General features: G+C 46.4%; 1 protein-coding gene across 1 annotated transcript; it reads right to left on the bottom strand.

The window, feature by feature from the left end:
• Window positions 1-4,613: 4,613 nt before the first annotated feature.
• Window positions 4,614-20,526, bottom strand: LOC132812739 (uncharacterized). The gene is made up of 3 exons (XM_060823000.1): window positions 20,388-20,526; window positions 20,071-20,286; window positions 4,614-6,021 (listed from the first exon to the last, which is right to left on the bottom strand). The coding sequence occupies exons 1-3, from the start codon at window positions 20,484-20,486 to the stop codon at window positions 5,680-5,682; spliced, it is 657 nt and encodes a 218-aa protein (XP_060678983.1). The 5' UTR covers window positions 20,487-20,526; the 3' UTR covers window positions 4,614-5,679.
• Window positions 20,527-23,041: the final 2,515 nt, after the last annotated feature.

Below are 23,041 nucleotides of genomic sequence, written 5' to 3'. Positions count from 1 at the left end.
GGAAAGTTGACATAGAAGGTGGAGATGAAGGCAGCCGGGAGGTTGGATGAGGAGGATAGTAAGGATGAGCGATCCTTTAGTAGCCAAAAGCCTGATGGGGTTCTGTTTACATATGCCCAGGCATTGTCTAAATTTGATGAGAATGATGGAGAAGCCTTTTTAATTTCATTTGAGAATGTGGCTAAATAAATGCAGTGATCAGTGACCATGTGGATTTAGTTGATCCACTCAGAGCTGGTAGGTATTTGCATCCATATCGGAGGAGGTATCTGGCCAGTATAAGGAGGTGAAGAAAGCCACCTGAAGGGCATATGAACTTGGGCCAGAAGCTACAGACAGCGTTTCTGGAATCTAAAAAAAACTCCCTCGTTAAGTGTACATTGAATTTGAAAGAATCAAACAAAGTAATTTTGAAAGGTGGGTATTAGTATTAAAAACAGAGCAAAGGCTATGGCACTCTTAGAGAGATTCTTATTTTGGGGAAGTTCAACAATTCACTTCCTGCAGTCGTGAGAACTCGTGTGGAAGAGCAGAGAGTTACAATGGCAAGGTTAGAAACTGAAATGGCTGATGATATGATTGGGTTCAGAAATCAAAGTTTGGTTTCTGTGAGAGATGAAGAAGAACGTGTGAGATCTTCTTCAAACATATTCCTGTGAGAGTAAGGTTTACCGGCGTAGGCCAGGAGTAGCAGGTAAAGAGATTATAGCATTAAGAGGTACAGAAGCATGTAATTCTTTTATGCTGAGACATGAGGAGTTAGGTCATTGAGAGGGACTATTGGAGAGATGAGGAGTGCTCCATTATGTAACGTGTGGTTGGAGTGTCCAGGGCAAACATCAACAGATTTATTCCACAATGGGGAAGGAAGCCTTGAGCTTGGTGTTGGCGTTACAACATTTCAGCATTTAAATTGCGAATAACATACATGAGATAAATCTTTATCACTGATCGTGACCCCTGAAAACTTTGGGGGCATTCAGGTGAAAAAATACCAGTCTGTTTCGATTGAGCTTATTATTGCTGCCGAACAATTTGTAATTATACAGGTGACAGGGCGAGAAAACTAAGTTTTGACACAGTCTGGAGACGTGGATGAAGAAAGACAAAGGCATTCTGTGGCAGGAGTAAAATGACTGAATTCGAATCTCGTTGTAAACATTTATATGCACAGAGTCAATATTATATATATATATATATATATATGCATTGCAGTCATAGAATCACAGAGTCATAGAGATGTACAGCATAGAAGCAGACACTTTAGTCCAACCCGTCCATACCCCCAGATATCCCAACCCAATCTCCTCCCACCTGTCAGCACCCGGCCCATATCCCTCCAAACTCTTCCTATTCATATACCCATCCAAATGCCTCTTAAATGTTGCAATTGTATCAGCCTCCACCAAGTCCTCTGGCAGCTCATTCCATACACGTATCACCCTCTGCGTGAAAAAGGTTGCCCCTTAGGTCTCTTTGATATCTTTCCCCTCTCACCTTAAACCTATGCCCTCTAGTTCTGGACTCCCCGTCCCCAGGGAAAGACTTTGCCTATTTATCCTATCCATGCCCCTCATAATTTAGTGAACATTTATAAGGTCACCCCTCAGCCTCCGACTCTCCAGGGAAATTAGCTCCAGCCGGTTCAGCCTCTCCCTGTAGCTCAAATCCTCTAGTCCTGGCAACATCCTTGTAAATCTTTTCTAAACCTTTTCAAGTTTCCCAACATCTTTTCGATAGGAAGGAGACCAGAATTGCATGCAATATTCCAACAGTGGCCTAACCAATGTCCTGTCCAGCCGCAACACGACCTCCCAACTCCTGTACTTAATACTATGACCAATAAGGGAAAGCATCCCAAACACCTTCTTCATTCTGCTTTCTACCTGCTACGAATAGAGGAAGATTAGGAGGTCTAAAATGAATCCATCTTTGTATATTAATAGATCATTTTATTAAAGGTGGAGTTGTGAGGATACTATCACTATAAAAAGGTTATTTTCACTTGTTTTTTTTTAAGAGAGGTTTTAAAGGCAGAGGTGCAGAACTGCTGTCTGAAAACAGTTTAAGTAAATAACTGAGGAGGCCTTTAGGTTTTATTAAAACGGTGGTAACAATGGAAGGGCAGTGGCCAGCTCTCCCAGAGCAGGGTTACTCATTTTGTTTTTAGCTGCAGCATTCAGAAGCTGTTGGAGATCCCAGAAGGGTTCGAAGTTTGAATACATGATCCCCAGCTGCTTTTCTCTCTGAGGTGTTTGTTGATGTTGATTTTTCCTGGATCAAAAAACTGCTTGTAAGAATCTGTATTTGAATTGATCTTTGTGCCACGCAGTGTATACCAAGAAGGTAAGGTATCTATTGTTTGTGTAAGTGTACCAACATATAAGCTCTCCCAAAATTTTCTTTGATTGTATTTTAACTAAAGCATTTGAATAGATTATACTTGGCTTAATGTTGAGTGCTTTGACCAGTCACAACATATCTGGAAAATACACTTCACATCTCTCTTTCAAATAAGGAATGGTTTGGCTCTAAGTGGCCTTCTTAAAATATTTTGCGGGGATCTGGTCTGGTCCACAATATTTGTAGCCGAGGGGTTTCTGACTGATTCCTGTTGTTGAAACGTTAGTGGAGTTGCTGGGGATGGTTTGCTGGGGCTTGTGCTGTGAGCTGCCTCAGACATTCAGTGAGACCGGAGGATTTGGTGACCCAACTTTGGATGGAGCATGGGGACTATGGTAACAGCATCTGGGTGTGTAACATGAACACCAAATGGAGCAGAGGCTGCAGACAGGAAAAGCTCTGAAACCACGGAGTGAGTGTGTGTAGGGAAAGGGATCTGCTGTATCAACCCCGGGTTTTCCAGGAACAGCTTCCCAAGCCACACTTAACCCAGGAGCAGAGTGTGAGGGGATCTGGACTGAACAAGGAGCTGGTCACAGAGCGGTGTCACCTTCTTCAACATGACCTGCAGCTTCACGCCAGGGGGAAGACGGTGCTGCCGGTGGCTATTAGGGTCACAGTTTCATTCAGCTTCTGTGATCCGAAACTTTCCAGGCCGGAGTCAGTGACATGTCCATCATCTCCCAGTATCTCAACATCAATGTCACCATTCAGTGATGGAGGATGTATATGGTGGATGAGGTCAATACATTGCTTCTCCCTCAGCGGGAAGCTGCCAGGTGTATCCTTATTTTCCCAGTATAGTGGGATTCCTGAAGGTGTACATGGAATCTGCAGAGCAGCCATTACATGGGGAGAGGTAGAGGAACTGAAGGAGCTCTCACTCGATTAATGTTACAGTGTGTCCATGCACAATACATTATGTTGGTGAATACTCCTGTCCTGAAAGCAGCCATAGCTCCTTCATTCAGAAGCAGGCAGCCATTCCCATCTTCTACGGGTCTCCTTGTAGAAAGGAATGAATATATCTTGGATAAAGGCCGTCCCCTTGATACACGTTTCAAAACACCATCCCCACCACCAACCAACCACAACAAAATATTCTATGTGAACGGAGAGCAATGTGGTCACTTGGAATGTCAAGGAGCAGATAATCAGGGATGGAGCACATCTCCCATGTCTGAACGGGTCTGAGTGAACCCCCCAGTACACAGTATCATTAAACCCTGTAATCCCTCTCCATTTCAGTAACATACTGCCTTCCATTATTCCTGTAAATGAAATTATGTTATATTATGTTGTATTGCTCCTTCCAAATTATTATCCATTGCCTTGAACTTTCTGTATCTATTTGCAGACACTCCACCCTCTCTTGATAATTTAATCTCTTGCTTATCCAAGCGACATCACCAAACTCAGTATCTGGATATCTGTTCCAACCTCCTGATCATTGATGTAGATTGTAAATAGTTGAGGTACCCGCACTGGTCACTGTGTGACTCCACTGGTGACGTTCTGACAAACTGATTAAGACTGACTTATCCAGAGAGCCTGCTTCCTGTTTGATAGACAGTCCTCCCTCTATACTGTGTAACACGGTCAAAAGGCTGAGTGTGGACGAGGAGCATCAGTCAGGAATCCAACCCCTCGAACCAGCTCCGCCATTGAATACAATCATGCTTGATGTTATCGCGGCCTCTGTTCCACTTTCCTGCTATCTCTCCATCCTTAGACACCTTATTTGCAGGAATCAGTTGAGGGAACTATCTCTGAGCTCCTTCCAACATAACAATGCACTTTCTTCATTGAGTAGAAAAATTCTTTACACACTACTCCAATGTGATCTCACTAAGATCCTGTACAGAGGCAGCAGAAACATTACCAGGCTTCTGAAAGGTTCCCGTCCAGTTTAGAGCAGTCTCAGCTCTCTAGGGTAATACACAGCATTGTTTAAAATCATTGTCCTTTTCTACTCTACATGCATAACTCTAGAGAAAATCTCACAATAATGCTTGAGAAGAGCATGAATAACGTGGCGAGATGACCTCTAACATTAATTTTATTTAGAATCTGACCATAGGGGAGGTGCCAGAGTGCTGGAGAACGATTAATACAATTCCACTTCACAGTAATCATGATTTGGAGATGCCGGTGTTGGACTGGGGTGTCCACAGTTAAAAATCACACAACGCCAGGTTATAGTCCAACAGGTTTAATTGGAAGCACATTAGCTTTCAGAGAACCGCACCTTCTTCAGGTGATTGTGGGGGACAAAATTGTAAGGCACAGTATTTATAGCAAAAAATTACAGTATGATGTAACTGAAACTACACATTGAAAATTACCTTGATTGTCTGTTGAGTCTTTCATCTGTTCGAATACCATGATAGTTTAGCTTCTTCCGTGTGTAAATCAAAAAACCTTTTATTTTAAGTTGCATTCTCAGGTTAACTGTAACAAGTGGGTTAGTTACACAATATGTCGAAGGTGTTAGCGCCCTGTGTTCTCTGTCCATGCCATGATTTTAGATCGATTCTAACCTAAAAAGTCAGATAACAGAGTTTTACTGTTTTTGAGTAAAGTACAATGTAACTCTGCAAGTACAAATTCACCCCACAAAATGTATGTGCGCATATGGGTCTTTGTGTCTGTCTGTGTGTATGTCTGTCTGGCTTGGGGGTTGTAAGTGTGAGTGAGAGTGTACATGTGTGTGTAGTGATTGCAGAGTGTCTTAATTCAGTGAGGGGGTGCATGTGTGAGTGTGGTAGTGTGTCTGTGTCTGGGGTGGGGGTTTGCGAGTGTCTGTGAGAGAGAGGGTATATGTGCCTGCATGAGTGTAGAGTGGTCTCAGTCTCTGAGAGGATGCATGTGTGAGTATGGGAGTGTGTGTGTCTGTAAGGGTGTGCGCGAGTGTCTGTGTGCATGTCTGTGTATATGTGTGTCCGTGTGTATGTGTGTATATAGGAGTGACTGTGTGTGTGTGTGTGTGTGTGTGTGTGTGTGTGTATATAGTGCACTGGTGGTCGCCTGTAGTATGACATGAACCCAAGGGCCCGGTTGAGGCCCTCCCTATGGGTACCAAACTTAGCTATCAGCCCCTGTTTGGCCACTTTTCGCTGTTGCCTGTCCTGAAGTCTGCCTTTTGATTAGATTACTTACAGTGTGGAATCAGGCCCTTCGGCCCAACAAGTCCACACCGACCCGCCGAAGCGCAACCCACCCATACCCCTACATATACCCCTTACCTAACACTACGGGCAATTTAGCATGGCCGATTCACCTGACCCGCACATCTTTGGACTGTGGGAGGAAACCGGAGCACCCGGAGGAAACCCACACAGACACGGAGAGAATGTGCAAACTCCACACAGTCAGTCGCCTGAGGCGGGAATTGAACCCAGGTCCCTGGCGCTGTGAGGCAGCAGTGCTAACCACTGTGCCCACCGTGCCTTGGAGGATAATCAGCCGAAGGTCCGAGGTCGAATGTCCTGTACCGCAGAAGTGTCCCGAACTGGGAGGCAACACTTCTGTCTGTTGATTGTTGTGTGGTGCCCATTCATCTGTTGCTGTAGCCTTTGCTCGGTTTCCCCAGTGTACCATGCCTCCAGGCGCCCTTGCCTGCAACGTATAAGATAGACAATGTTGGCTGAGTCACATGAGTACCTGCCACGTACATGGTGGGAGGTGTCCTCACATGTAATGGTAATACCCATGTCCACACTCTGACACGTCTTGCAGCGCCTACCGTGACAGGGTTGTATGGCGCTGTCCTGAAAGCTGGGCAGCTTGCTATAAACATATAATCTGTTTGAGGTTTGGTGGTTGTTTAAAGGCAAGCAGTGGAGGTGTGGGGAAGGTCTTGGCGAGGTGCTCATCTCCGTTGATAATGTGTTGCAGGTCACGAAGAACATGGCATAATTTTTCAGCTCCTGGGAAGTACTGAACAACGAAGTTGTCCCAGCAAGGTACCGTAATAACTTCCTTAGGAGATAGACACGTGCTCCCTATAACAAAGTGACAAAAACTGAACACAATACTCCAAGTGCGGCCTTACCAAAGTCCTGTATAACTGCAACATAAATTCCCAACTTCCATACTCAATATCCTGCCTGATGAAGGCCATTGTGCCAAATGCCTTCTTCACTGCCCTGTCTACATGTGACTCCACTCTCAGTGAACCGTGCACCTGAACACCAAGGTCTCTCTGCCCACTACACCACTTAAGGCCCTCCCATTCACCATGAAACTCCTACCTTGAGTTGAGTTTCCAAGACATCACGTATCTATATTAAATTCCATTTGCCATTTCTCGGCCCACTTCCCCACCTGATTAAGGTCCTGCTGCAATTTCTGATAAACTTCCTCACTGATCATGCTCCCACTTATTTTAGTGCCATCTGTAAACTTACTAATCATACCTTGTACATTCTCAACTAAATCATAGACAACAAACAGCAATGGACCCAGCCTCCAGTCTGACAAGCATCCTTCCACTAAACCCTCTGCTTCCTACTATCAAGCCAACTGTGTATCCAATTGGCCTGTTCCACAACATTCCACGAGATGTAACTCTCCAGAGCAGCCTGCCATGTGGAACTTTATCAAAGGCCTTACTGATATCCATAGAGACTATGGTTACCGCTCGGCCCTCATCAACCTGCTTGGTCACTTCATCAGCGAACTCTAACAAATTTGGGGAGCATGATCTCCCACTCACAAGTCTATGCTGACTGCTCCGAATCAAACCCTGTGTAAGTAATGGGTGCAGTCAATGGTATGCTGTCCTTCATTGTAAGATGATTCAAGTACCTAAGTAATGCCATCTTCCTGCTGTTGTAGGGCCTTGCTGAGACTGTGGTTGGGACACTCCCTACGGATTTGATCTCCTTTGTAAGGAATGATCTCCTTACCACAGACACGGGTGATGGTATCACGAGGATAGAGTGAAGAAGTTGAGTGTTTAATCAGTAGAGCTGTGAGAGAAGAAGAAACGGTGACGTTAAACACGAGGAGTGGCAGCGATCACTTACTTCCAAAAGAGACATTGACAGGGTGAGAAATTCCATACTTTACCAAGGATTGGTTGGTTTGATTTATTGTCATGTGTACCTCAGTACAGGGAAACGCTTTAGTTATGAGCAGTGGAGGAAGATCATAGTAAACATGGCCAGACAGATCATAGGGTGGAATTATGCTTGTACAGAGTAAGGCATACAGGTTACACTGAACAGGACGTGCACTAGACAAGATCAACATGAACACGATCAGCATTATTTGAACTTAGAGAGTCCATTTATCAGTCTAACGTGACTTTCCTAATAGTTTATATGCCTAAATTAACTCTCCCCACGTTATTGTGCAGTCGGCGTGTGAACCCGTACTGAACGTCAGGTTGTTCACAATCCCCAACAGCAGCCACAATACTTGCCATCTGAAACAGGTAGCCATTCCCATCCACTTCCACCCTACACAGAGAACACCAGGCTGGCTTCTCGGAGATGGAAGGTGCCTTCTTGTGACTTCACACAAGACATATGGCTTTCCTCCTCACCGCGAGAAAACGCCGTTAAAGTCCCACGTGTGTATCATGACAGACGGAGCTAAGAGGAACAACGTGGAGCAGTCTGTCTGTGCAGCCTCTGCTCCACTTGTTCACCATGTTAGAGCATCAGTTAGGAGACAGCGAGGCTTGTTGATGCTGAAGATCAGAGTAGGCCATAGTTTGGTGGAAAAGCACAGCAGGAGAATCGACGTTTCGGGCATAAGCCATTCATCAGGAATAAGCATCAATTAGCTCATTCTGTCCCTGTGTAAGTGCATTGAGGTGGGAATGGCCTCCTACTGTTCCTGTCTAAGTCACTCAAGGGACTGACTGGCTTCTTCCTCGTCCGATTGGACAGAGCCAAGGGCCTGATTGGGTTACCCCTAGTTCCTGTATAACAGCTCGATGTGCTGACTGGTGTGATGATGCTGTAGCTTTAAGACGTTATTTTGTTCTGGTTTCTTTTAAGAAAGAGATTGAATGACCGTTACCAAGCTGGCTAGTTAAGACCACTTGAGTAAACAACTAGTGAGGCCTTAGGTTTATTTTAATGCAGATGGAATGGGTATGGTCAGCTCTCACAGATTAGGATTTCTGGGTTTTGATTTCTCAGTACCATCAGAAATTATTGGGGTCTCCGCTGAGTTGAAAACTTTAGTGAATGTCTCCTGGCAGCTACTCTCTATGAATTTTCTCTTGGTACTGTTTTTAAATCCTGAACTGGAGAAATATTTGTGTTATTCAGTGTCTGAATATCCCTTTTTGCCAAGGGCTGTGTTCATGTGATTTCCAGTATAAGAACAGTTCATTAGTATTAGTTCCTAGATCTATTATTCTGTTAACTCGTCCAATATAATTACGTTATTCTAAATTCTTCTTTCTTTGGTTTTATTTCATCTATCGTGTTAAAGTAAATGGTGTTATGCCTCACACCGAGTTGTTTGACCACTCACATTGCATCTGGAACAGACACTTTACATTTTCTTTAAAATAAGAAAACATTAGAGTCTAGGTTACCGCCTTCAAATATTGTCGAGGGGCTCTGGTGTGGCCCATCACACTAGAATCCTTCTCTTCCTGAGTAATATGTTGGAGGCACTGAATGGGCTGTCCCTGGTCCTCTCCAATAGTGTCAATGGGCTGAACGACTTCCTCATATTCCTGTGAAACCAGTGTAAGGTGCGGAATGAACTCTTATTTTACTGTGGCAATGTGCAGTGTCAGACAGTCCTTTATATGAATGTTATGGACTCTTTAAAGGCACAAGCCTCAATGGAGTCCATGTCTTGCTGCACATGGACACAGTCCAGTTCAGGAGCTGACGGGGGCGTCAAATTATTCTGAACATTGTAGAATCCTCAGTGACCATCCCCACTTCTGATCTTATGGTGGGGAGGGTGGGGGTGGGGAGACATTGATGAAGCAGCTGAAGATGTTTGTGAAGAGGAAGCTACCCTGAGGATCTCCCACAGAGCTGACCCAGGACTGAGATGATGATCATCTTCCTTTGTGCCATGTTTGACTCCAAACACTGGAGAGTTTTCTCTGATTTCCATTAAGTTCAGGTTTGTTAAGCTCTTTGATGTCAACAGAAGCCTTGATATCAGGACCAGTCATTTTTACCTGACCCCTTGTGTTAACCTCTTTTGTTCATATCAATAGGCCATGGTATAGGAGCAGCAAGGGTTTTCTTCAAACAGGTGGCATTGAATGTCAGGATTTCTCTTCTCAAGAGTGTTTGGGAGCCAGATGACTGAAAGTATTTGAAGAGGAGGTAGATGGATATTGACCTGTCAGAGAGGGGAGGGTGATGAAGAATTGGGTTTGAAAGAGGATTTGAGACCAAGAGCAGATCAGTCATGATCTTAGTGAAGGGCAAGGCAGGTTTGGGGAGTGAACGACCTGCCCCTGTGTCTGATGTTCTCACATTCTGTTATTGGAAAGTTAGTGGGTGTTATTTTCATGGATGTTCTGGTATTGAATGTCGCCGTCAGGGAGACCAGAGGATTGTGTGAGCCATCTCTGGGTGAGGTATGGCGGCTGTATTCACAGTGAATTTGGGTCTACAACATGACCAACTAATGGAGCACAAGTTTCAGAGGGGGGAAGCTCAGTACAGAGAGATGAGGGGCCTCTTTCATACCCTATCCTGGGTTTTACAATTACAATTCTCAAATAACCTCCAAGTGTGTGGGACAGTCTTGAAGGGCCGAATGATCTCCTTTGTTTCTTTGCACCAGGTTATAGGAGTAAGTAGCCTCTAAATGCTCCTGCCTAACAGGTTTAATGGGCTGAATGGAACACAGGAACACGGGATTGAGGGACAGGAGTGAATCATTAGACACTTTGAACCTTCTCCACCAGGCAGTAAGATTGTGGCTGATCAGGTTGTGGTCTCAGCCCCACTTTCCTGTCTGCGTCCCATTATCCATGACTCAGTTCCCTGTCAAATATTTCACTAACGCAACTTTCAATCAATGTGAACATAGAGGCATGATAAACTTCCAGTGAAGAGAATTCGGATTTGAAAGGTACTTTCAGAATTTTTCGTCATCCCTCTTACAGAATCAGAGAGTCATACAGAACGGAAACAGACCCGTTAGTCCAATCTGTTCACTCCGATCAGATATCAAATCTGATTCAGTCCCATTTGACAGCATTTGGCCAATATCCCTCCTCTTTCAGATATTTTTTAAACGTACGATTGTAACTGCCTTCACCACTTCCTCTGACAGCACTTTATGTACACACAACCCACTCTCTGTGAAACATTTACCTTCAGGTCCCTTCTAAATCATTCGCCCTCTCCCCTCCAACCTATGCTCTGCTGTTCTGGATTCCCAAACTATGGGGAGCAGAAAATGGCTGTTCAGAATATCCATGCCCCTGATGATTTAATAAACCTCTATAATGTCACGCTTCAGCCTCTGACACTCCAGGAGAAAGCACCTCAAACTAATCAACCTCTTCCTGAAGCGCAAACCTCCAGTCCTGGGATATCCATGTAAGTCATTTCTGCAGAAAACCGAGTTGTACGCAGTATTCTTAAAGTGGCCTCACCAACATCCTGTACAGATACAACATGCCACCACAACTCCTATACTCAATGCTCTGACTGATTAAGGCTAATGTGCCAAATGTGTTCTGCACCACTCTGTCTACCTTCGACTCCACTTTCAAGGAACAATGTACCTGCAGCCCTATGTCCCTTTGTTTCACAACACTCACCAGAAATTATACCATTAAGTGTATAATTTCTGCCCTGATTTGCCTTCCCAAAATACAAAACATCGTATTTATGTAAATTGAACTTCATCTGTCACTCCTTGCCCCTTTGTCCCGTCTATTTGTGGTCTTGTTGTACTCTGAGATAATCTACTACACCACCTTTCTGATGTCATCAGTAAACTTGCTAACTATGGCCCCAATATTCACATCTAAATCCTTTACAAAAATGATGAAATGCAGTGAACTCAGTCCTGATTCTTACAGCACACTGCTGCTCACAAGCCTCCAGTCTGAAAAATACCCCTCTTCCTTCAAGCCAATTGCGACGAGCTTCTTCTGTATCCCACGTGACTGAAACTTACTCACCTGTCTATCAATCAGAATAAAATACTAGCTATGGAGGCAGGCTGAGTAATTTAGGTTTATTTTCACGAGAAAAAAGGAAATTGAGGGGGGACCTGATTGAGATTTACAAAATCATGAAGGGTATAGACAGGGTGGACAGAGACGATCTTTGAAGATGGACGAGGGAGATCCAGTAGATGTAGTGTACCTGGACTTTCAGAAAGCTTTTGATAAATTCCCACACAGGATGTTAGTGAGTAAAATTAAGGTGCATGGTATTGGGAGCAAACTACTAGATTGGATTGAAAATTGGTTGGCTGATAGAAACAAAGGATAGTGATAAACGGCTCCATTTTGGAAGGGCAGGCAGTGACCAGTGGGGTACCGCAGGGATCCCTGCTGGGACCGCAGCATTTTACAATATAGGTTAATGATATAGAAGATGGTATCAGCAATAACATTAACAAATTTGCTGATGATACAAAGCTGGGTGGCAGGGTGAAATGTGATGAGGATGTTAGGAGATTACAGGGTGAACTGGACAAGTTAGGTGAGTGGGCAGATGCATGGCAGATGCTGTTTAATGTGGATAAATGTATGGTTATCCACTTTGGTGGCAAGAACAGGAAGGCAGATTACTACCTCAATGGAATCAATTTAGGTAAAGGGGCAGTACAGAGAGATCTGGGTGTTCTTGTACACCAGTAAATGAAGGCAAGCATGCAGGTACAGCAGGTAGTGAAGAAGGCTAATAGCATGCTGGCCTTCATAAAAAGAGGGACTGAGTATAGAAGCAAAGAGGTGCTCCTACAGCTGTACAGGGCCCTGGTGAGACTGTGTGCAGTTCTGGTCTCCAAATTTGAGGAAAGTCATTCTGGCTATTGAGGGAGTACAGCGTACGTTCACGAGGTCAATTCCTGGAATGGCGGGATTACCTTACACTGAAAGACTGAAGCGACTGGGCTTGTATATCCTTGAGTTTAGAAGACTGAGAGGGGATCTGATTGAGACATATAAGATTATGAAAGGATCGGACACTCTGGCAGCAGGAAACATGTTTCTGCTGATGGGTGAGTGCTGAACCAGAGGACACAGCTTAAAAATACGGGGTAGACCATTTAGGACAGAGATGAGGAGAAACTTCTTCACCCAGAGAGTGGTGGCTGTGTGGAATGCTCTGCCCCACAGGGCAGTGGAGGCCCAGTCTCTGGATTCATTTACGAAAGCGTTGGATAAAGCTCTCAAAGACGGTGGAATCAAGGGTTATGCAGATAAGGCAGGAAGAGGATACTGATTAGGAATGATCAGCCATGATCATATTGAATGACGGTGCAGGCTCGATGGGCTGAATGGTCTACTCCTGCACCTATTGTCTATTGTTGCTTGTCTATTTTTCCAGGGTGAAGGATTCAATAACGAGAGATCGTGCTTTCAAAGTGAGAGGTGGAATCTTTAAGGGGGATACATGCGGTAAGTACTTCACACAGAGGGTGGTGGGCGTTTGGAACGCGTTGCCAGCAGAGGTGGTAGAGGCAGGTAGATTTATTTAAGATGCATCTAGACAGATGCATGAGTAGGTGGGGAGCAGAGGGATACAGATGCTTAGGAATTGACTGACAGATTTAGACAGTACATTTGGATCGGCTCAGGCTTGGAGGGCGAAGGGCCTGTTCCTGGGCTGGAAATTTTCTTTGCTCTTTGTTCTTTCAATGAACACCTTGCTGAGGTCCATATAGACAATGTCAAACAAACTGCCTTCATCAATCTTCTTTGTTACCTCCTCAAAAAAACTTAACCAAATTAATGCAGAAAGCCACGTTGTCTATCCCGATCAGCCCTTACCTTCCCAAATGTATGTAAATACTATCCCTCAGAATCCCCTCCAACAACTTACCCACCACTGACATCAGGCTCACCGGTCTATAGTTCCCCGGCTTTTTGGGCCACTGTTTCCTTTCTAGTCCCACTCCTCCACTGCTCACAACAAATGGTAAATGTAACCAGGTCGGTGATGTGGCCGATGATATCGGTCTCAGACTGGGTCAGGGTCAGTTTTAGGAACAAGTCAGGCTGGTTTCTGTAATCTGCTCAAATAGCACGTTTATGATCCAGAGCAATGTTAATCCAACTATGGTGGAAAGATGAATGGCAAAGTGTTTGGGTATTTCAAATATATAATCAATATTTCCCTTTGTAAACACACACACACACACACACACACACACACACACACACACACACACACACACACACACACACACACACACACACACACACACACACACACACAAAATCTCTACAATTTTAACTTAAAAGAACTTTGTCCAGATATTATTGGAACACATGACAAAAGGAAACATTGTGAGATTGTCCAAAACATTATTCTGCTTCTGAAGATATTGTAGTCACACAGCTGCTAGCAATGGGATTTCATCCTGGGAGAGTTGGATTTGGCTGAATTCCCTTTGCTTTAAGCAGTGAGTAGATTCCAATGAATTCTGGTCAGGGATCACCCAAAAGGTAGCACGGTGGTTAGCACTGCTGCCTCACAGCACCAGGGACTTGGGGTCGATTCCAGCCTTAGGTGACTGACTGTTGGAGTTTGCGCATTCTCCACCTTTCTGTGTGAGCTTCTAAATGTGTGATCTAGTTTTCTACCACAGTTCAATTAGGTGGATTGGTCATGCTAAATTTCCTGTAGTGTTCAGGGATTTCTAGGTTGGGTGCATTAGTCAAGGGTAAATATAGGGGAATGGGTTGGGAAGGTTGGTATGGACTTGTTGGGCTGAAGGGACTGTTTCAACACTGCAGGGATTCCATAAAAATAAGAATGGTAACAATGACTGTAGAGATTTTTTTTAGCTTGCACACATTGCTGTGATGAGGAACAATGAAGGAGAGAGAGTGTAATAGGCCGTTCCTTCTCGGGCAGATGACATTTTCTCCCTCTCTGAGCTGAATCACACAGTAATGCCATCCTCTCCCAAACTGGACAATGTGAGGTCTCCTTGTACATTGTCCAAACTATGTCTCCATCACATTCCCTGTTCCATGTCGGTGCATCACTGCTGCTGTCATACACAGAGCCATACCCTGAGCAGAAAATGGTCTCAGTCGATTTGAAGATATGTTTATATGTCCCTGCGTCATTAAAAAATAAAAGTGTTTAATTTATTCAGAATACCTGTGTTAAAATGAATGCGTTTTTTACAGAAATACAGAAATTGCTGGAAAAGCTCGGTAGGTCTGTCAGCATCTAGATGCCTTTTATATGATGTAGTTGTACCAGCCTCCACCACTTCCTCTGGCAGCTCATTCCATACACACGCCACCCTCTGTGTGAAAAGGTGCCCCTTAGGCCTCATCAAAACCTTTCCCCTATCACTTTCCACCAATGCCCTCTAGTTTTGGACACCCCTAACCTGGGGAAAAACCCTGACTCCGCACCCTATTCATGACCGTTCTGATTTTATAAACCACTACTGCTGCAAAATGTGACTCCAATCAACACGAATGGCTGTACTTTCACTCATCCTGGGCCTAAATTCTGAAATGCAACACTGACACCTCTTCCTTCTCCATCAAGTCACAATTCTAAATCTACTTTAATCAGTTTGTTCAGATGTATCCTGAGACACTTCTGTGGGATTTACACCTAGACCTTTGTGCCCGGAGGTAGGGACACTAGCATCACTCAGCAATACCCACAAAGCTGTAACATTATTCTCCTGTGTGTTTGTTCATCAGACTGTCCTAACATGATGTGGCATACCTCTGCAACAGGCAGGACTTGAATCCAGGCCTTCTAGTCCAGAGCTACAAACACTACCACACAAGTTCAGGAATTGGAATCAAATCCAGAGGTTTGGCTCAGAGACAGTGACAATACCCACAATACTACCATACCCAGATTTTGGGTCATATTTTAGTGCTCGCTTTCAGCTTGGTGTGGATTTTCTACAATCAGGTTACCATTACTGAACTACAGAAAACACTTTGTATTGTTAAACAAATGCAAGGTATTTGTCTCAACTGTAGGATATTGACTGTACATGGTATGCTATCGAAATTAACTATCGCGATTATCTGTAGTCTGCAATATTAGGGAAAGAAATCCTGCAGACACACTCTGCACAATGAAGGGGCTCAAATGGATATTTATTACTGAACACCAAATTTCTGGTCCCAAAACACCGATCACTGTTACCCACCTCTAACGTGCGACTTCCCTCTTCCTAAAACCATGAAATGATACCAGGCCGCTGATTACTGTCCAGCCTCTCCTCCCCACTGACTGTGTCTGCAATCTGTCCCTCCTCCCCCAAACCGCACAAGGCAAAACAAGCTCAGGGTCTTTGTGAAAATGAAGGCCGGAGTGTGCAGGCCTCCTGGAGAGGGGTGGGCATTTTAAAATTGAAGGGGGAGGGGGAGGTGACAGTAATATCACACACTGGGCTGAGGGGTGGCAGATGGAGTTTAGTTTGGATTAATGCGAGGTATTGGATTTGGTAAATCAAACAACAGTAGGATCTATACAATTAAACGTAGGGCCTTTGGCAGTGTTGTAGAACAGAGACTTCGGCCATCAGGTATAATTCTTTAAAAGTTGCATCTCATATAGATAATGTGGTTAAGAAGGTGTTTAACACACTTATCTTCATTGGTCAGACCTTTGGGTATCGGAATTGGGACGTCATGTTGAGGTTGTACAGGACATTGGTGAGACCTCTTCTGGAATACTGTGTCCAGTCTGGATATCCTGCCCGCTCATTCCATCGGCACACCACCCTCTGGGTGAAAACACTACCCCTTAGGTCTCTTTTAAATGCTCCCCTCTCACCCTAAGCCTATGTTCTCTAGTTTTGGATCCCCCCCACCCCGCACCCCCTGCACCCTTAGAAAATACCTTGACTATTCACTTTGATATTATTGACCTTGATATTATTAAGCTGGAGAGGGTTCCAAAGAGATTAACCTGGATGTTGCTGGAAAAGGAGGGATTGCGCTGCAAGGGGAGGCTGGGTACACTGGGATTTGTTTCACTGAAGAATATGAGATTAAGCGGTAACTTTACACAGGTTTATAAAATAATGAGGGGTACAGATAAGCTGATGGGCTGATGTCTTTTCTCTAGAGTTGGGGATTCAAAACTGAGGGATTTTTAAGGCCTGATGAAAAAGATTGACAAAAGTCATGAGAGGTAATTATATTAGACAGAAGCTGGCTTGCTTGTGGAATGAACTTCCAGAAGAACTGGCAAAATCAGGGACAGTTACAACGTTTAAAGGACATTTAGCTCAGTACATGGATAAGACATCAGTTTGGATGGTACTGTGAGCAGCTGCCCTCTCCCTCCCCCTCTCTGAGTGAATCCCTGTTGGTTTTCACCCTCTGCCAATGCCTTGCAGTGGCGTGTGGAGGCCAGCAGAGGGAGGCATTGCATCACTTTCAGCACCACAGAGACTGCCAGACCTGCCCCACACAGAGACACACAGATACACACACAGCAATTGTTAGGACACAACATTGAGCTCATCTGGTAATTTAAACTAAACATAAATAAATGCTCAACTTGCCTTGTAAACAGTTAAAATATGAGTGACAGAGGACTCCCAAATTCTACTGTTTAAACAAAAACATCAACTTATTTTTTCACTCTGAAAGTGAACATTTTACATCAACTATTCACAACTCTGAGAGCACATTTATCTTAACTGCTTATTACCCGACTTCAACTCTACAGACATTTCAACAGACATTGATGAAAACTACATAAACGAAATTTCAAAACCACACAGCAGCTGTTGTTTCATCTGACTTCACACCAATCTCCCTTTTTCCCATCTTTCCTGGGAAGACTGGCTCATGTTACCGGATGCTATCGAAGTGTCTACATTTCAGCATTCTGAAACCTGGGAGCACATCCTTCCATGACACTGTCTCTCAGTCTCCCCTTCTCTGTCTGTACCCCAAACCCTTCCCATGTGGTGATATTTAAACTGATTCCCCCACCATCTCTCTCTGTTAGTGACGTTCACACCCACAGCACCCCCTTGTCAGGGCACAATATAGAGATGGATCTGTAAATGGGTGGGAGCTGTACATCTTGTCACTTCCAGTATGGGCTGCAAGTTTCCCCACACTGGGCAGGGATCTAACACAGTGTTACTGGGTAATGCACTGGGGTGGGGTACACAGTCCTACATGCTGGGAGGGTAACTGCTCCTGGGTTACAGATCAATGCACTGGGGTGGTGTACACAGTCCTACATGCTGGGAGAGTAACTGCTCCTGGGTTACAGATCAATGCACTGGGGTGGTGTACACAGCCCTACATGCTGGGAGGGTAACTGCTCCTGGGTTACAGATCAATGCACTGGGGTGGTGTACACAGTCCTACATGCTGGGAGGGTAACTGCTCCTGGGTTACAGATCAATGCACTGGGGTGTGTACACAGTCCTACATACTGGGAGAGTAACTGCTCCTGGGTTACAGATTAATTCCCCAGTTATCACTGCACAGGTCTCTGTGCTAGGAAGACTATGGTTGAGGTTTATATATAACACAATGAATTGGGATGTGCAGCTCCCCACGCTGGATGGATATTTGTTTCAGGTTTACACATTAGTGCCCTGCTGTGGTCTGCACAACTCCCTGCGCTGGAGAGATATATAGTCCGGGTTTAATTATCAATGCACTGCTGTGCTCTGCACAGCTCCCAGTGCTGGATAGATATCTAATCTGGGTTTATAGATCAATGCACGGGCGTTGTCTGCACTGCTTCCCAGGCTGAATACTTGCTGGATGAACACAGCAATCCAGGCAGCATCAGGAGGTTTAGAATTTTATGTTTCTGGTGTAACCCCTCCTCAGGATTGTTGCAGAAGGATTGCACCTGAAACATAGACTTCTCCACCTCCTGATGGTGCCTGGCTTGCTGTGTTCTCCCAGCTTCCTGCCTGTCTACTTTGGGCTCCAGCATCTGCAGCTTTTCTGTCTCTATTCCAGTTTCCCAAACTGGACAGATGTCTAGTCTGCGTTTGAAGGTAAGTGCCCTGACATGATCTGTGCAGTGTCCCACACAGTACAGATTGCTGGGTTGTATTGAACAGTGCAGTGGATGAATCTGGACAGATTGCTGGGTTGTACTGAGCAGTACATTGGCCTGGTCTACACAGTGTTCCACGGTGAACAGATATCTCCCCTAGGTTGATGGTGTCTGGGCGGGTTCTGTGAGGTGGATTGAGAATGTGGTATATCTAACTCTTTCAGCTGATCTGACAATGCCTTTAGTTCCCATTCCTGTGATTGGACCCTCCGTCAGTCACCCCATTAATGTTACAGTGTGTCCAGGCACATTACATCATGTTGGTGGGGTGGGTAGGGGGCAAAGTTGATGGACAGGTCAAGGGATTCCCCGGAACGTTCTGTCCCTAACATTCTATAACCGACATTCCCCGGAACGTCCTGTCCCTGACATTCTATAACCGACATTCCCCGGAACATCCTGTCCCTGACATTCTATAACTGACATTCCCCGGAACATCCTGTCCCTGACATTCTATAACTGACATTCCCCGGAATGTTCTGTCCCCGACATTCTATAACTGACACTCCCCGGAACGTTCTGTCCCTGACATTCTATAACTGACATTCCCCGGAAAGTTCTGTCCCCGACATTCTATAACTGACATTCCCCGGAACGTTCTGTCCCTGACATTCTATAACTGACACTCCCCGGAACGTTCTGTTCCTGACATTCTATAACTGACATTCCCGGAATGTTCTGTCCCTGACATTCTATAACTGACATTCCCCGGAACGTTCTGTCCCCGACATTCTATAACCGACATTCCCCGGAACGTTCTGTCCCTGACATTCTATAACTGACATTCCCCGGAACGTTCTGTCCCTGACGTTGTTTGTTTGTGAACGGCCGGACGTCAGTGAATTGAACAAACGATAAGATCCCGAGGGAAGAGATCCCGTTCCAGGGAGAAGGAGACACTGTTCCGAAGGCCCCTCAGGCAGTTAAAGGGGGGAATACATTTTCCCTGTGTTTACATTTCTCCACGACACAGGATCGACCACAATTTAGACCAAAATACAGAAATTCCCAAACTCCCTTTGTCTACAGGAAACTGGGAGAGAATCCTTCAGGACAGCAACGTTCCCACCCTCCGTATCAGGAACTGCGAAGGAGTGACCTGTGTCTGCTCTCGAGTGATCGAGTGTGTGGGAATGTTCTAGAAACCATCTGTCCTGATGGGTGTGTCTCTGTGTGTTTGGGGAGGGAGGGTTTCTTGTGGTTTATGTCACATTTTTGACAGTAATTCTGACCTTCCCATTTCTTATTCCAGCTCCAATTATTTTAATAAATCCCTGAATACAGGGACACATTTGAAAATCTCACTGGGTCCCCGATCAAACGGGTCCCTTTGCCTCCAGGCTGATGGATAATGGGTTTGTTTTCCTTCCTCACAGTTAACGTAGTGACCATCTACGTCCTGCTTTATAAAGATTGTGGATTGTCTCCATGTGTCAGACGTTACCTGGGGGCCATGGCAGCGGCGGATCTCCTGGTCATTATCCTCGACCTGATCCTGAGACACATTCCCATTGTTTATTGGGAACCGTTTTATTTCCTGAGGGTCTCCGTCCCCGTGTGTAATATCCACGCCGTCCTGCTTTATGCAGCCACTGACTGCTCTGTCTGGTTCACCGTCACTTTCACCTTTGATCGGTTTGTGGCCATTTGTTGCCAGAAGCTGAAAAGTAAATATTGCAGTGAGAAAACGGCGGCTGTGGTTCTGGGAGCAGTGACTGTGCTGAGCTGTTTAAAGAACATTTCCTGGTATTTTATGCTCACGGCTCGGTATCGGCTGGGGAACGTCCCCTGGTTTTGTGATGTAACAGTCGCTGTTCTATCCTCCAGTGTCTGGGTCACAATCGAGTTCCTCCACCACATTCTAACCCCGGGTGTCCCATTTCTCCTGATTCTGCTGCTCAATGTTCTCACCGTCAGACACATTTTAGTGACCAGCAGAGCCCGCAGGAGACTCCGCGCTCACACCAATGGGGACGCTCAGTCTGACACAGAAATGAGAAACCGAAAAAAATCCATCATTTTACTGTTTGTGATCTCGGCCAATTTCATCCTGTTATGGTCAACGTTAATGCTGTATTCTATATGGTACCGGCTAATTGATATAATGTATTCCCCTCTGTATCTCCATCGCTTTGTGCAGGAATTGGGCTTCATGCTGCAGCTCCTCAGTTGCTGCACAAACACCGCGATTTATGCCATGACCCAGACTAAGTTCAGGCAGCAGCTGAAGAATGTGCTGAAATATCCCTTCACCCAAATCCATCCATCCATCAAATTCCCTCATTAATCACACCATCCGGGATTTTCTCATTTCAGTTCAGTGTTTCAGCGATGGAGCAGCCTGTCGCTATGGTAACAGACTGAGGGGAGCGCTGGTTTGTCCATCCTTATCCCACAGGGGGGTTACAGGGAAACATTTCAATGTTTCTCACAACTCAGGGGCCAGTGAGAAAAGGCACCATCCCACTGACTGTATCCATCACTTCCATTTGTAACCAATAAAAATGCTGATTACAGCGTGCCGAGCAGCAGAGTGTCCGATGTTGTTGTGTGTCTTTGTGTTGGAGAAGCTGAGCTGGAGAGAGACAGACTCAGCCCCAAGTCCTGGTCCTCAGGGAAGGGGAGGGCAACGCGCCCTGGGCTCAGGAGCTGGGGTTAACTCCCTCTGTTCCCCCAACTCCAACCTGGCCTCCCCATTACCTCTCCCCTCCTCTTTCTCCTGAATTCTCTCTCTCTCTCTCTCTTTCAGCACACACTCTCATTTCCAAACCTTTCCCTCATCCCCCTCTCCCTCACACACACACCCAACCCCGGTTTCTCCACCTGCCTCCACTTTCCCTCTCCCCCTCTCTCTCTCATGCCGTTGCAGTCTCCCTCCCACAATTCCATCTCTACCCCATTTTCCCCACTCCCACACGCAGCCTCACCCTCAAACATCCCCAGTCTCTGGGTCAGAGGGAGAGGGAAGGACCAGGGAGACAGAGTATGTCAGAGAGAGAGAGAGAGGGAGGGAGAGCGATTAAGTCAGAGAGAAACGGAGGAAGGTGGGGAGAGAGAGAGAGAGACTGATTGAGGGGGGGTCAAGAGTGAGAGATGGTGGAGGGAAAGTGAAGGAACGGGGGTAGAGAGAGAGGGGGCAAGGGAGAGATAGGGTGAGATAGGGGAGGACGAGGGATGGGACGGAGGGAGGGGAGGGAATGTCAAGAGTGAGGGAGAGGCCGAAAGAGGGAATGGGAGAGAGAGGGAGCACGAGAGAGGGGGAGGAAAAGGGAGAGGGAGAGGGCGAGAGAGGGGAGGGAGGTAGGGGAGGGAGAGAGAGACGGGAGAGGTTGAGAGGGGGAGGATGAGACAGGGGAGTGAGGGAGGGGAGTGCAAGAGAGAGGAGCAAGAGACGTAGGGAGAGTGAGAGAGGGGAGGGGAGAGAGGGGGGTGGGCGAGAGACTGGAGTGCGAGAGAGGAGGAGGGCGAGAGAGAGGAGGGTGAGAGAGAGGAGATGGCGAGAGAGGGGTGAGCGAGTGAGGAGAGGGAAGGGAGGGGAGGGCGAGATGGGGGGAGGGCAAGAAAGTGGGGAGGGCGAGAGAGGGGGAGGGTGAGAGAGAGGAGTGCGAGTGAGGGGAGAGGGAGGTGAAGGCGAGAGGGAGGGAGAGGGCGAGAGAGGAGAGGGCGAGAGAGGAGAGGGAGGGGTTGACGAGAGAGGTGAGGGGACGAGAGAAGGAGGGAGAGAGAGGAGGGTGGAAGGGAGAGGGCGAGAGAGGAGTGGGCGAGAGAGGAGAGGGCGAGAGAGGGGAAGGAGGGAGGGGAGGGCTTGAAGGAGGGTGAGGGTGTGAGAGGGAAGCGAGGGAGGGGAGGGCGAGAGAGGGGTGAGGGTGAGAGAGGGGAGTGTGAGAGGGGTAAGGCGATAAAGGGGAGGGCGAAACAGGGGAGTGAAGGAGGTGAGGTTGAGAGGGAAGGAGAGGGCGAGAGAGGGGAGGGCAAGACAGTGGGGAGGGTGTAAGAGGGGAGGGCAAGAGGGAGGGAGGGGCCGAGAGAGGGTAGAGAGGGAGGGGAGGGCGACAGAAGGGTGAAGGTGAGAGAGAGGACAACGAGAGAGGGTAGGAAATTGAGGGCGAGAGAGGGAAGTGCGAGAGAGGGGAGGGCGAGACAAGGGCGAGAGGGAGGGGAGGGCGAGAGAGGGGAGTGCGACAGGGGAGGGCGAGAGAGGGGAGAGAACGGAGGAGGCTAGAGTGGAGGGCGAGAGAGGGGAGGGAGGGAGGGGAGGGCGAGAGAGATGAGGGAGGGAAGGGCGAGAGGAAGACAGAGGGTGAGAGAGGGGATGGGAGAGGGGGGGAACAGAGAGAAGGGGAACAGAGAGAGGGGAACAGAGAGAAGGGGATAAAGAGAGGGGGACAGAGAGAAGGGGAACAGAGAGACGGGTA

Source organism: Hemiscyllium ocellatum, unplaced genomic scaffold, assembly GCF_020745735.1.
Source record: "Hemiscyllium ocellatum isolate sHemOce1 unplaced genomic scaffold, sHemOce1.pat.X.cur. scaffold_295_pat_ctg1, whole genome shotgun sequence".
NCBI classification, from domain to species: Eukaryota; Metazoa; Chordata; class Chondrichthyes; order Orectolobiformes; family Hemiscylliidae; genus Hemiscyllium; species Hemiscyllium ocellatum.
Note: the sequence above shows the minus strand (reverse complement) of the source record. Positions and strands in the feature narration are given on the sequence as shown.